This window comes from Tachyglossus aculeatus, chromosome Y4 (genome assembly GCF_015852505.1).
Source record: "Tachyglossus aculeatus isolate mTacAcu1 chromosome Y4, mTacAcu1.pri, whole genome shotgun sequence".
In the NCBI taxonomy this organism is placed as follows: domain Eukaryota; kingdom Metazoa; phylum Chordata; class Mammalia; order Monotremata; family Tachyglossidae; genus Tachyglossus; species Tachyglossus aculeatus.
Window position 1 is genome coordinate 8,293,390 of NC_052096.1, and position 15,426 is coordinate 8,308,815.

At 48.9% G+C, this 15,426-nt stretch overlaps 1 protein-coding gene across 1 annotated transcript in view; it reads right to left on the bottom strand.

Moving 5' to 3' along the window:
• Positions 1-3,896: 3,896 nt before the first annotated feature.
• The window catches only part of LOC119946962 (SLAM family member 5-like), a 40,553-nt gene continuing 29,023 nt past the window's right edge, over positions 3,897-15,426 (bottom strand). Inside the window, exons 7-12 of the mRNA XM_038768442.1 lie at positions 14,132-14,452; positions 12,142-12,399; positions 9,823-9,954; positions 7,641-7,771; positions 5,364-5,417; positions 3,897-4,058 (exon numbers count right to left, since the gene is read on the bottom strand). Of these exons, the coding sequence (XP_038624370.1) occupies positions 3,987-4,058; positions 5,364-5,417; positions 7,641-7,771; positions 9,823-9,954; positions 12,142-12,399; positions 14,132-14,452 (968 nt within the window). The 3' untranslated portion in view covers positions 3,897-3,986. The remainder of the gene's footprint in view (positions 4,059-5,363; positions 5,418-7,640; positions 7,772-9,822; positions 9,955-12,141; positions 12,400-14,131; positions 14,453-15,426) is intronic.

The window sequence follows — 15,426 nt, forward strand, 5'->3', positions numbered from 1 at the left end:
GATGGAGAAGCCATCCCGTCAGGCCAGGGGGGTGGGCGGGCATGGGCTGGATGCCCTCTCCACCCCCTGGACTTACCGGGCCAAAGGCAGAGGAGGAGCAAGAGCCGAAGCTGGTGGTCAGGGGCCATGGCGGGGGAGGGGGGCACGCAGGAGGCGGCGGGACCCCCCAAAACAGCCCCTCGCCGTCGTGCCCTCCTTGAGCCCCGGGTGACTCAGCTGGCTTCGGGGAGGGCGAAGGACGGGAAATTTGAAACAGAGCGGTTTCCGCCTGTGGTGTTGGGGGGCCCCTCCCCTCCCTCCCTTCTGAGCCCCCCGCCAACCCCGGCTCCCCCCTGCCCCAAACCCTCCATCCTAGGGGTGCAAGCGGAGGGTCTCTGAGGTCTCTGAGACTGGAAACTTCTTGCGGACGGAAAACGTGTCTATCAACTCGGTCGGATTGTCCTCTCCCAAGTGCTTAGTACAGCGCTCTGCACCCAGGAAGCGCTCAATAAATACCATTGATAGCGGATTGAGCAATTGGGGTTGTCTATTGCGTGTTGGAGACGGTGCCTCATGCGTGGGGAAACAGCATGGCCTAGTGGAAAGAGGACAGGCCTGTTTTCTTTTTCCATCAAGCTCCAGATGGAGTATAAGTATTACAGAAAGTGGGGATCATTTGTTTTCGCGGTACTAGTTATCTGCTGGGTTTTTCAAACAGTGGATTTTTAACTTGGCAGTTTTCCACTGTCCTCTCCCTGATTCTCCTATCACTGCCGACGGAACTACCATCCTTCTTGTCTCACAAGCCCGCAACCTTGGTGTCATCCTTGACTCCGCTCTCTCGTTCACCCCACACATCCAATCAGTCACCAAAACCCGCCAGTCTCACCTCCACAACATCTCCCCCTTTTAGACTGTGAGCCCACTGTTGGGTAGGGACTGTCTCTATATGTTGCCAACTTGTACTTCCCAAGCGCTTAGTACAGTGCTCTGCACACAGTAAGCGCTCAATAAATATGACTGATTGATTGATTGATTTTCTGATCCCAGCTCCGCCGCTTGTCTGCTGTGTGACCTTGGGCAAGTCTCTTCACTTCTGTGGGCCTCAGCTCTCCTGTTCTTCCTCCTACTTAGACTGAGAGCCTCAGGCGGGACAGGGATTGTGTCCAACTTGTACCTACTTCAGAACAGTGTTTAACACATAGGAAGTGCTTAACAAATAACAAAACAAATGTTTTTGTTTTGTGTCTGTCTCCCTCTTCTATACTGTCAGCCCGTTGTTGGGGAGGGACCGGCTCTATATGTTGCCGACTTGTACTTCCCAAGTGCTTAGTACGGTGCTCTGCACACAGTAAGCGCTCAATAAATACGATTGATGATGATGATGATGAGTGTTCTGCACACAGTAGGCACTCAATAAATTTGATTGAATGGATGAATGAATGAATGAAATACTCTAAAATAATCATTGAATGATTGACAGCTAGAAGGCAAATTATTTAATTAAACTGATTAATAAACACCCCTCATCGATGGGAACAGGGACCTGACAGTCCGGAAGTCTGAGACCAAGCTTTCAAGGGTCAGCGAGAGCCCTCCACATCTTCTTACTGATAATAATCAGCCAATCCATCAATCAGTGGTATTTATTGAGTGCCTACTACAATAATCGTGGACTTTGCTAGGCGCTTAATATGTGCCAGGCACTGTACTAAGCGGTGCGGTAGATCCAAGCTCATCAGGTTGGACACAGTCCCTGTCCCACATGGGGCTCACACTTTAAATCCCCATTTTACAGATGAGGGAACTGAGGCCCAGAGAAGTGAAGCGACTTGACCCAGGTCACAGAGCAGACATGTGGCAGAGGAGAATTAGAACCCAGGACCTTCCGACTCCCATGCTGCTTCTCTTCTGCTTTTAATAAAGGGAGGTCACGGGGTCCCCTGCGGGGGGGGAGAAACAGACAGGGACAAGAGGCGTCCACGGGCCCGCCTCCTCCGCTCCCATTGGCTGCTGAGGTGTCCGTCTGAAAATCCTTTGTTCCCATTGGTCGAAAAATAGGCAGGGCTCAGAGGCGCCCTAGGGCCCGCCTCCTCCATTTCTATTGGCTGCTGAGGTGTCAGTCGGGGAATCCTTTGTTTCCATTGGCTCATAAATGGGCAGACCTCAGAGAAGTCCTCGAGCCCGCCTCCTCCTCTACCATTGGCTGCTGAGGTGTCCGTCTGGAAGTCCTTTGTTCCCATTGGTCGAAAAATAGGCAGGGCTCAGAGGCGCCCTCGGGCCCGCCTCCTCCACTTCTATTGGCTGCTGAGGTGTCAGTCGGGGAATCCTTTGTTTCCATTGGCTAATAAATGGGCAGACCTGAGAGTCGTCCTCGAGCCCGCCCTCTCCGCTCCCATTGGCTATAGAGGTGTCCGTCTGGAAATCCTTGGTCCCCATTGGCCGAGAAATGGGCAGGGCTAAAAGGAGCCCTCGGGCTCTTACGCGCTGACGTCAGACGCCGCCGGACAGTCGTTACGTTCGGAATACTGAAGTCGGCCAGCAGGACATGGGGCCTTTTTTATTTTACTTTTTTAAAAAGTGTGTTTATTAAACGCTTACTATATGCCAGGCACTGTACTAAACACTGAGGTAGTTAGTACACGGGTCTGGGAGTGATAACCTTATGGGTTCTATGACCATCTCTGCTACATGTCTGCTGTGTGGCCTTAGGCAAGTCACTTCACTTCTCTGTGCCTCACTTCCCTCATCTGGAAAAAATGGGGATTAAGAGTCTGAACCCCATATGGGACAGGGCCTGTGTCCAACCTGATTAACCTGTCCCACCCTAGTGCTTAGAACAGTGCTTGGCACATAGTAAGTAATAATAATGTGGGCATTTGTTAAGCACTTACTATGTGCAAAGCACTGTTCTAAGCACTTGGGGGGATACAAAGTGATCAGGTTGTCCCACGTGGGGCTCACAGTCTTAATCCCCATTTTAGAGATGAGGTAACTGAGGCTCAGAGAGGTTAAGTGACTTGCCCAAGGTCACACAGCAGACATGTGGCGGAGCCAGGATTCGAACCCATGACCTCTGACTCCAAAGCCCGTGCTCTTTCCACTGAGCCACGCTGCTTCTCGAGCATTATGGTACTCGTTAAGTAAGTGCTTAGCAAGTACCATAATAATAATAATGTCTCGCATAGGACGTACAGTCTTAATTCCCATTTTACAGATTAGGGAACTGAGGCCCAGAGAAGTGAAGTGATTTGCCCAAGGTCACACAGCAGACAAGTGGCAGAGCCGGGATTAGAACCCATGTCCTCTGACTCCCAAGCTCGTGCGTTTTCCGCTAAACCACGTTGCTTCTCTGCTGTGTGACCCTGGGCAAGTCGCTTCACTTCTCTGTGCCTCAGTGACCTCATCTGAAAAATGGGGATGAAGACTGTGAGCCCCATGTGGGACAGGGATTATCTTGTATCTACCCCAGTGCTTAGTACAGTGCATGGCACATAGTAAGCGCTTGACAAATACCATGCAAACAAAAAAAAGCACTTAATACAGTGCTTTGCATACAGTAAGCGCTCAATAAATACCATTGATTGATTGACGGAGGGTAAAGGCACACGAGATAGACGTGCCCGCCGGAGATGCCGGTAAAGTGCAGTTATGCCCAGAGACGTCCCGAAGGTGCTGGATTCCAGGAGTTGAACCAAAGCTGGATCCCTATTATCCACAGCCAAGGAGGCGGTCCAAGGGAGAGCGCGGTTAACCGAAATCCACGGATAATGCAAAGCCGGCCTCCACCCACTTCATCTCTTTCACCTTCCCTGCGAGGGGGGAGCCAAGGGGTGGGCTCGCCTCCCTCCCACCCGCCCCGTCGGACGATGGATCAGTGGCTGGCTGCCCCGGCCCACCACCCTCCGTTTCGCAGGCCGGGATCTCCACACGTAGCCAGTAGTGTTGTCCAGGTGGAAGGCTGGGAGGACCCTTCCTTCTCTTTCTTGGGGTGGGCAATCCTCGGCTCAGGTGAGGTTGTTGGAGGGGTAAGGTCTGGCGGAGGCCGGTTTCGGGGGGACACTTGGTCGCTGACTCTTCTGGGAAAAAGAAGCAGGAGAAAAGAGAATTGTCGGCACTGCTCGGAAACGTCGCCCACCACTCCGGCGAAGAGCCTCCCACTCCCACACCTGTATATATGTATATATGGTTGTACATATTTATTACTCTATTTATTTATTTTACTTGTACATTTCTATCCTATTTATTTTATTTTGCTGGTATGTTTGGTTCTGTTCTCTGTCTCCCCCTCTTAGACTGTGAGCCCACTGTTGGGTAGGGACTGTCTCTATGTGTTGCCAATTTGTACTTCCCAAGCGCTTAGTACAGTGCTCTGCACATAGTAAGCACTCAATAAATACGATTGATTGATCCATTGGTCATATTTAGCGCTAACAGTGTGCCGGGCACTGTACTAAGCGCCTGGGAGAGGACACTATTACACTATAACAGACACAGTCCTTGCCCACAGTGAAGCAGCGTGGCTTAGTGGCAAGAGCCCGGGCTTGGGACTCAGAAGACGTGGGTTCTAACCCCGCTTGTCTGCTGCGGGACCTTGGGCAAGTCACTTCACTTTTCTAGGCCTCAGCTACCTCATCCAGAAAATGGGGATTGAGACGGCGAGCCCCACGTGGGACCGGGTCTGTGTCCAACCCCATCTGATTGTATCCACCCCAGCGCTTAGTACAGTGCCTGGCGCATAGCTAAGCGCTTAACAAATACCATCATTATGATTGTTATTCCAGAAGTTAAACCTCCCTGCTTCCCAGAGGATTTCGTTTTCCATCCTGTAATCCTCCACATTTCCATGCAACCCAGGCTCAAACCCGCTCCCCGCGCCCCTCCGGAGGCAGGGCAGTGAGGGGTGTCACAGAGCAGTCACTTAACTTCTCTGTGCCTCAGTTACCCCATCTGTAAAATGGAGATTAAGATTGTGAGCTCCCTGTGGGACAACCTGATCACCTTGTAACCTCCCCAGCTTCGAACAGTGCTTTGCACAGAGTAAGCAATTAATAAACACCATTATTATTATTATTATTTATTTATTTATTTTATCTTTATTTATTATTATTATCTATTTATTTATTTATTTATTTTACTTGTACATTTCTATCCTATTTATTTTATTTTGTTGGTATGTTTGGTTCTGTTCTCTGTCTCCCCCTTTTAGACTGTGAGCCCACTGTTGTGTAGGGACTGTCTCTATGTGTTGCCAGTTTGTACTTCCCAAGCGCTTAGTACAGTGCTCTGCACATAGTATGCGCTCAATAAATACGATTGATTGATTATTATTATTATCATCATCATCAGAGTCCGGGGGGCCTGGGGCGACGGGGGGGACTCACCACTCTCATGCTCTGCACGACAGCGTAGACGGAGTTCTCCACCTCCTCTGGATTCTTTTGGAAAGTAGGAGCGATAGTAAACAGTCAGTCAATCCTATATTAGGTGCTTACAGCGTGCAGAGCACTGTACTAAGCGCCCGGGAGGGTTTGCTAGTACAGTGCCTGGTACATAGTAAGCGCTTAACAAATACCTGAGCTGATAAGGGTGGGCAGTTGGCTGTGAGCTCATTGCCAGCAGGGATTGTCACTCTTTGTTGCTGTATTGTACCTTCCCAAGCGCTTAGTACAGTGCTCTGCACACAGAAAGTGCACAGTGAGTATGATGGACTGAGTGAATTATTATTGAGAAGCAGCATGGAGTCGTGGATTGAGGACGAGCTTGGGAGTCAGAAGGTCGTGGGTTCTATTCCCGGCTCTGCCACTTGTCTGCTGTGTGACCTTGGGCAAGTCACTTCACTTCCCTGGGCCTCAGTTACCCCATCTGTAAAATGGGGATTGAGACTGTGAGCCAGGAACTGTGTCTGCCCCGATTTGCATGTATCCACCTCAGCGCTTAGAACAGTGCCTGGCACATAGTAAGCACGGAACAAATACAAAGTCGCAGATTAAGACTGTGAGTCCCCTGTGGGACAACCTGATCACCTTGTAAACTCCCCAGCGCTTGGAATAGTGCTTTGCACATAGTAAGCACTTAATAAATGCCATCATTATTATTATTACTAAATACCACAATTATTATTATGAGAGAAGCAGCGTGGCTCAGTGGAAGGAGCACAGGCTTGGGAGTCAGAAGACATGGGTCCTAATCCCAGCTCCACCACTTGTCTGCTGTGTGAACTTGGACAAGTCACTTCACTTCTCTGTGCCTCAGTTCCCTCATCCGGAAAATGGGGATTAAGACTGTGAGCCCCACATGGGACAACCTGATCACCTTGTATCTACTCTGGTGCTTAGAAAGTGCTCTTTCCACTAAGCCATGCTGCTACTATACTAAGCGCTGGGGTGGATACAAGCAAATCGGGTTGGGCACAGTCCCTGTACCGCCTGGGGCTCACAGCCTTAATTCCCATTTTACAGATGAGGGAACTGAGGCCTGGAAAATGATAGTGATAATGATAATGATGGCATTTATTAATCAATCAATCAATCGTATTTATTGAGCGCTTACTGTGTGCAGAGCACTGTACTAAGCACTTGGGAAGTACAAGTTGGCAACATATGGAGACAGTCCCTACCCAACAGTGGGCTCACAGTCTAAAAGGGGGAGACAGAGAACAAAACAAAACATACTAACAAAATAAAATAAATAGAATAGATATGTACAGGTAAAATAAATAAATAAATAGAGTAATAAATATGTACAAACATATATATATATGCATATATGTATATATATATATATATTTATTAAGCACTTACTATGTGCTCACAGCACTTATGTGTACTGAGAGCTCACCTCCTCCAGGAGGCCTTCCTAGACTGAGTCCCCCCTTCCTCTCCCCCTCCTCCCCCTCTCTATCCCCCTGCCTTACCTCCTTCCCTTCCCCACAGCACCTGTATATATGTATATATGTATTTATTACTCTATTTATTTTACTTGTACATATCTATTCTATTTATTTTATTTGGTTAATGTGTTTTGTTTTCATTCATTCATTCAATCGTATTTATTGAGCGCTTACTGTGTGCAGAGCACTGTACTAAGCACCTGGGAAGTACAAGTTGGCACCATATAGAGACAGTCCCTACCCAACAGTGGGCTCACAGTCTAGAGGGGAGAGACAGACAAGAAGACAAAACATATTAACAAAGTAAAATAAATAGAATAAATATGTACAAATAAAAGCAATCAATAAATAGAGTAATAAATACGTACAAACAGATATACAGGTGGTGTGGGGAGGGGAGTTTTGTTCTCTGCCTCCCCCTTCTAGACTGTGAGCCCACTGTTGGATAGGGACTGTCTCTATTTGTTGCCAACTTGTACTTCCCAAGCGCTTAGTCCAGTGCTGTGCACACAGTAAGCGCTCAATAAATACGATTGATTGATGATTTAAGAGAAGTGAGGTGACTCGTCCAAGGTCACACAGCGGACTAGTGGTGGAGCTGGGATTATAACCCATGACCAGGCGCTTTCCAGTACGTCAAGCTGCTTCCCCAAGAAGTTGTCCCCCTCCAGGGTCACACAGCTCCTCCCCGCCTCTTTCCTGGGATGGATTCCAGGCTCTGTGTCTGCCCAAGGCCCACAGGTGGGGGACGGGGAGGGCGTGGAGTTACCTTGGTCGGTGGGTGGGTATCCGGGGTGCTTTTCCCAGCCTCGGGATCTCTCGTGGGGTCCCCCCGGGGGACCGACTCACACTGGACGGACACCGCCTCCGCCGTCTCCGCAACCATTCCGTCGATCGATCCTATTTTATCGGTGATGATGGTATTAGTTAAGCGCTTACTATGTGTCAAGCGCTGTTCTAAGCGCTGGGGTAGATCCAAGCTAATCCCTGTCCCACACCGGGCTCACACTCTTAATCCCCCTTTTCCCAGGAGGGAACTGAGGCCTGGAGAAGTCAAGTAACATGCCCAAGGTCACACAGGAGACACGTGGTGGGGCCGAGATGAGAACCCAGTTCTTCTGACTGTTTATATATATGTTTGTACATATTTATTACTCTATTTATTTTACTTGTACATAGCTATTCTATTTATTTTATTTTATTAGTATGTTTGGTTTTGTTCTCTGTCTCCCCGTTTTAGACTGTGAGCCCACTGTTGGGTAGGGACTGTCTCGATATGTTGCCAACTTGGACTTCCCAAGTGCTTAGTACAGTGCTCTGCACACAGTAAGCGCTCAATAAATACGATTGATTGATTGATTGATTGATTCTGTCCCCCAGGTTCATGCTCTATCCACTAAGCCAAGCTGCTTCTCAAGCACTTACTATGTGCAGGGCGCTGTGCTAAGTGCTTGGGAGAGGACAGTAGAAAAGAGTTGGTAGACATGGTCCCCGTCGACCAGCAGTCTAGAGGGGGTCATTAGAGAAGGAGTGCGACCTAATGGATAGAGCACCGGCCTGGGGGTCAGAAGAATCTGGATTCGCACCGTGGCTCTGCCGCTTGTCTGCTGTGTGACCTTGGGTAAGTCACTTCGCTTCTCTGGGCCTCAGTTCCCTCATCTGGAAAATGGGGATTGAGACTGTGAGCCCCGTGTGGGCCAGGGACCGTGTCCAACCTGATTAGCTTGAATCTACCCCAGCGCTTAGTAGAGTACCTGGCGCATAATAAGTGCCTTCAAATGCCACTATTAGTATATAAATGAGTAAATGACGGATATGTGCATAATAATAATAATAATGGCATTTATTAAGCGCTTACTATGTGCAAAGCACTGTTCTAAGCGCTGGGGAGTTTACAAGATAATCAGGTTGGCCCATGGGGGGCTCACAGTCTTAATCCCCATTTTCCAGATGAGGGAACTGAGACCCAGAGAAGTAAAGTGACTTGCCCAAAGTCACACAGCTGACAATTGGCAGAGCCGAGATTTGAACCCATGAACTCTGACTCCAAAGCCCGGGCTCTTTCCAGTGAGCCACGCTGCTTCTCCACTAAGTGCTGTGAGGCTGAGGGAGGGGTGAATAAAGGGGGCAAATCCAAGGACAAGGGTGGACGCAGAAGGGAGTGGGGGAAGAGGGCTCAATCAGGGAAGTCCTCTTGGAGGAGACGGGCCTTGGATAAGGCTTTGAAGGCGGGGAGAGTGACCGTCTGTGGGGTTTGAGGAGGGAGGGCGTCCCGGGCCAGAGGCGGGACGCGGGCTGGGGGAGAGATAGAGGAGATGGAGGTCCGGCCTGTAGGTTGGCGTTAGTGGAGCAGAGTGTGCGGGCTGGGTTGGCGTAGGAGAGCCGGGGGCGAGGCGATGGACATTCCCGGGTCTGGAATGCCCTCCCGGGCCTGGAATTCCCTCCCCCCTCTGCCCATCCGCCAAGCTCGCTCTCTTCCTCCCTTCAAGGCCCTGCTGAGAGCTCACCTCCTCCAGGAGGCCTTCCCACACTGAGCCCCTTCCTTCCTCTCCCCCCCCCCACCCCCCCATCTTACCTCCTTCCCTTCCCCACAGCACCTGTATATATGTATATATGTTTGTTCATATTTATTACTCTATTTATTTTACTTGTGCATATCTATTCTATTTATTTTATTTTGTTAGTATGTTTGGTTCTGTTCTCTGCCTCCCCCTTTTAGACTGTGAGCCCACCGTTGGGTAGGGACTGTCTCTATATGTTGCCAACTTGTACTTCCCAAGCGCTTAGTACAGTGCTCTGCACATAGTAGGCGCTCAATAAATACGATTGATGATGATGATGATGGACGACTTTAAGGCCGGTAGTGAGGAGTTTCTGTTTGATGCCAGGGAGATGCGGCCACCTCGCCTCAGTCTCCCCCCGGCCTGCCCTGCTTCCCACCGTCCCCCTACCTTTGGCCTTTCGTTTCCGGCGGATCCGGAGGAACAGCAGGCTCCCGCCGGGGACCAGCAGGAGCAGCAGGAATGCCAGGATCAGGAGGGCCAGGAGGTGCCCCGGAGCCTTCTGAATGATGGACGAAAACCCTGGAGACAGAAGTCCCAGGGAGAGGGGTTGGAGGGGGTGGGGCAGGACCCTGGGGACAGCGGGAGCACTCAGGCAGGGACTCTCTCAGCTAATAATAATAATAATAATAATAATAAGAGAAGCAGCATGGCTCAGTGGAAAAAACACGGGCTTGGGAGTCAAAGGTCATGGGTTCTAATCCCAGCTCCACCGCTTGCAGCTGTGTGACTTTTGGCAAGTCACTTAACTTCTCTGTGCTTCATTCATTCCTTCATTCAGTCGTATTTATCGAGCGCTTACTGTGTGCAGAGCACTGGACTAAGCGCTTGGGACGTACAAGTCAGCAACATGTAGAGAAAGCCCCTACCCAACAACGGGCTCACAGTCTAGCAGTTACCTCATCTGTAAAACGGGGAGCCTCAGTAAAATGGGGCATCTGTAACATGCATCTGTACTCTATTTATTTATTTATTTTATTTGTACATATCTATTCTATTTTATTTTGTTGGTATGTTTGGTTTTGTTCTCTGTCTCCCCCTTTTAGACTGTGAGCCCACTGTTGGGTAGGGACTGTCTCTATATGTTGCCAATTTGTACTTCCCAAGCGCTTAGCACAGTGCTCTGCACATAGTAAGTGCTCAATGAATACGATTGATGATGATGATGTACATGTACATTTACAGCATCTGTAAAATGGGGATTAAGACTGTGAGCCACACGTGGGGCAACCTGATCCACCCCAGCGCTTAGAACGGTGCTTTGCACATAGTAAGTGCTTAGCACGTAGTAAGCGCTTAACAAATACCATTATTATTATTATTAACAAGTGCTCGTCATTATTATTGTTATCGTTATTATTATTTTTACTATGTGCCAGGCACTGTACTAAGCACGGGTGTGGATACAAGCAAATCGGGTGGGACGCGGTTCCTGTCCCACGTGGGGCTCACGGTCTCAGTCCTCATTTCACAGGTGAGGTAACTGAGGCCCAGAGAGGCAAAGTGACTTGCCCAAGGTCACACCGCACATGAGAGGGGGAGCCGGGAGAGGGAGAGAATGGATTTTAGTTTGGGCTTCAATGATAAACTTGGCTTAAATCCCCGTGACCTCAGATGGCTTCTAATGGCTTCTAATGATCATAATAGTGATTATTAGTAATGATAATGTCAGCCTATAATAATGATCATTGTTGATATTAATATCAATAATAATAATAAGTCCTCTGACAATAATTACAGTCCTCTAGAGTGTAAGTCCTCTATTGGCAGAGAACATATCCACTGCACCTGTGGTAGAGCCCTATTGTATAGCTGTGCGACCTTGGCAAGCCACTTAACTTCTCTGTGCCTCAGTTACTCCATCCGGAAAGTGGGGATTAAGACTGTGAGCCCCACGCAGGACAGCCTGATCACCCTGTGTCTCTCCCGGGGCTTAGAACAGCGCTTGGCACACAGTAAGCGCTTACCAAATACCATCATTATTATTATCGTACTCTCCCAAGCACTTAGCACAGTGCTCTGTGCACAGTAAGCGCTTGATAAAGCAGCGTGGCTCAGTGGAAAGAGCCCGGGCTTGGGAGTCAAAAGGTCGTGGGTTCTAATCCCGGCTCCGCCACTTGTTGGCAGAAGCAGCGTGGCTCAGTGGAAAGAGCCCGGGCTTTGGAGTTAGAGGTCATGGGTTCAAATCCCGGTTCAGCCAATTGTCAGCTGTGTGACTTTGGGCAAGTCACTTCTCTGGGCCTCAGTTACCTCATCTGTAAAATGGGGATGAAGACCGTGAGCCCCACGTGGGTCAACCTGATCACCTTGTTACCTCCCCAGCGCTTAGAACAGTGCTTTGCACATAGTAAGCACTTAACAAATGCCATTATTATTATTGTTGGGTGTGACTTTGGACAAGTCAGTTAACTTCTCGGTGCCTCAGTGACCTCATCTGTACAATGGGGATGAAGACTGTGAGCCCCACGTGGGGCAACCTAATTTCCTTGTATCTCCCCCAGGGCTTAGAACAGTGCTTGGCACATAAGATGCGCTTAACGAGTACCATTATTATTATTATTATTATTATTATTATTAACTTCCTCTAGACTAAGCTCCTCGAGGGCAGGGAGTGTTTCTACCAACCCTGTCCTCTCCCAAGCTCTCAGTACAGTGCTCGGCACCTAGTAAGCGCTCAGTAAGTAGGACCGATAGACGGGGGTCCGGTACCTGGACAGAGGATCTGGTCGGCAGGGACGGTGAGGGACCTGCTGCTGACGGGGTTGGTGGCCGTGCAGGTGTAATCCAGGGGAGGGTCCCCGGGGCCCAGGGAGACGTTGAGGACGGGGCCGTCGGGGGACCCCCCAGTCCCCGAAGACAACCAGCTGAACGTCACGTTGTCCCCTCTCCCGGCCACGGAGCAGGTCAGGGTCACTTGCTCCTCCGCCGTCGAACAGTTCACGGACACTCGAGGCTCCTTCAGTTCCTCTGGGTTCCGGGGGAGATGCGAGACGGAATCATCATAACGATGACAATAATGATAACGATGATGGCATTTGATAAGCACTTACTATGTGCCAAGCGCTGCTGTAAGCGCTGGGGGAGATACAAGGCCATCAGGTTGTCCCACTTGGGGCTCACAGTCTTCAGCCCCATTTTCCAGATGAGGGAGCTGAGGCACAGAGAAGTGACTTGCACAAGGTCATACAGCAGGCAGGTGGTGGAGCCGGGATTAGAACCCAGGTCTCTTGACTCCTAGGCCGGTGCTCCTTCTACTAGGACCACGCTGCTGCTGCTTCATAATAGTAAAAATAATAATAATTGTAGTATTTGTTAAGCACTTACTGCGTGCCAGGCACTTTACTAAGTACTGGGGTGGATACAAGCAAATTCATTCATTCAATCGTATTTATTGAGTGCTTACTGTGTGCAGAGCACTGTACTAAGCGCTTGGGAAGTACAAGTTGGCAACATAGAGAGACGGTCCCTACCCAACAGTGGGCTCACAGTCTAGACGGGGGAGACAGAGAACAAAACCAAACATATTAACAAAATAAAATAAAGAGAATAGACATGTACAAGCGAGATAAATAAATAGAGTAATAAATATGTACAAACATATATACATATATACAGGTGAAGCAAGCACAGTACATTGTCAGTCAATTCTTTAAAACGTCCAGAGCTTTCATCAGGTTGGACATGGTCTCTGTCCTCCATGGGGCTCCCAGGCTTCACCCCCATTTTCCAGATGAGGGAATTGAGGCCTTACAATAATAATAATGACATTTACTAAGTACTTCCTACATGCAAAACACTGTTCTAAGCGCTGGGGAGGTTACCAGGTGATCAGGTTGTCCCACAGGGGGCTCACAGGCTTAATCCCCATTTTACAGATGAGGTAACCGAGGCACAGAGAAATGAAGTGACTGGCCCAAAGTCACACAGCTGACAGTTGGCGGAGCCAGATATTCGAACCCGTGACCTCTGACCCCAAAGCCGGTGCTCTTTCCCCTGAGCCACGCTGCTTCTCTGAGAAGTGCTGCTTCTGCCTTGAGAAGTGAAGTGACTGGCCCAAGCAGACAGTTGGGGGAGGCGGGATTAGAACCCAGGTCCTTCTGATTCCCAGGCCCGTCTGTCTCAATTAGGCCTCACTGCTTCTGCATCCTTTTCCTCTCCTAAGTGCTTAGCCCCCTGCCTCTCTCACCGCTCAGCTCCTGACACTAAGCGCCCCTTTCCTCATCTCCCACTCACTTTTGCGCTTTATTACTCCTTCATTCTCCCCTGGTCCATAACTGTCAACTATCCATTTGGATAGATTTGGATAGATATCTCCTTCCTCCCCTCTAGACTGTAAGCTCATTGTGGGCAGGGAACATGTCCATTTATATGTATATATGTTTGTACATATTTATTACTCTATTTTACTTGTACATATCTATTCTATTTATTTTATTTTGTTAGTATGTTTGGTTTTGTTCTCCGTCTCCCCCTTTTAGACTGTGAGCCCACTGTTGGGTAGGGACTGTCTCTATATGTTGCCAATTTGTACTTCCCAAGCGCTCAGTACGGTGCTCTGCACATAGTAAGCGCTCAATAAATACGATTGATGATGATGACGATGATTTATTGCTGAATTGGACTCTCCCAAGCGCTCAGTACAGCGCTCTGCACCCGGTGAGCACTCCAAAAATGCGATCGCGTGAATGAATGAACTGACCGAAGACGCTCAGGGTGTAGCGGAAGGTGTCGTAAGCGTCGGCCGTGTGGACCTCGGCCCGGTAGGCCCCGGTGTCCTTGGGGGTCAGGGCGCCAATCCGCAGGGACAGGTTCCCGTCCGGGAGGTCTGTCCGCCCGGAAAACTGGAAATTCACCACCTGAAGGGCATCTGGATGTCCCGGTGCTCCCCGATTCACCACTGCCAATGTCGTGTGAGACGCCCAGACGATGCTCTTCACCTTGAGTCCGGCCGGGATGGGCAGGGGGAAGATGACCGAACCTCCCACGGTCCTGATCAGATCCATGACCTCTCTGGAGGCATCTACGCAAATGACAATTGTAATGATTGCCGGATTTTTTTGTTCCAAAGTTACTTTTTAAGCATCTACTATATGCCGGGCTCTGTACTAAGCGCTGGGGTAATAATAATAATAATAATTGTGGCATTTGTTAAGTGTTTACTATGTGCCAGGCACTGTACTAAGCACTGGTGTAATAATAATAATAATAATAATGGCATTTGTTAAGCGCTTACTATGTGCGAAGCACTGTTCTAAGCACTGGAGGGATACAAGGTGATCAGGTTGTCCCACATGGGGCTCACAGTCTTAATCCCCATTTTACAGATGAGGGAACTGAGGCTCGGAGAAGTTAAGTGACTTGCCCAAGGTCACACAGCAGACATGTGGTGGAGCTGGGATTAGAACCCATGACCTCTGACTCCCAAGCCCAGGCTCTTTCCACTGAGCCACGCTGCTTCTCTACTGATCGCCAGACACTGTACTAAGCGCTGGGATAATATTAATAATAATTGTGGAATTTGTTAAGCATTTACTATGTGCCAGTCACTGTGCTCAGTGCTGGGGTAGTAATAATACTAGTAACTATGGCATTTGTTAGGCATTTACTATGTGCCAGGCACTCTACTAAGTGCTGGGGTAATAGTAATGATAGTAATTGTGGCATTTGTTAAGCATTTACTATGTGCCAGGCACTGTACTAAGCGCTAGGGTAGTAATAATAATAATAATTGTGGCATTTGTTAGGCATTTACTATGTGCCAGGCACTCTACTAAGTGCCGGGGTAATAATAATGATAGTAATTGTGGCATTTGCTAAGCATTTACTATGTGCCAGGCACCGTACTAAGCACTAGGGTAGTAATAATAATAATAATTGTGGCATTTGTTAGGCATTTACTATGTGCCAGGCACTCTACTAAGTGCCGGGGTAATAATAATGATAGTAATTGTGGCATTTGTTAAGCATTTACTATGTGCCAGGCACTGTACTAAG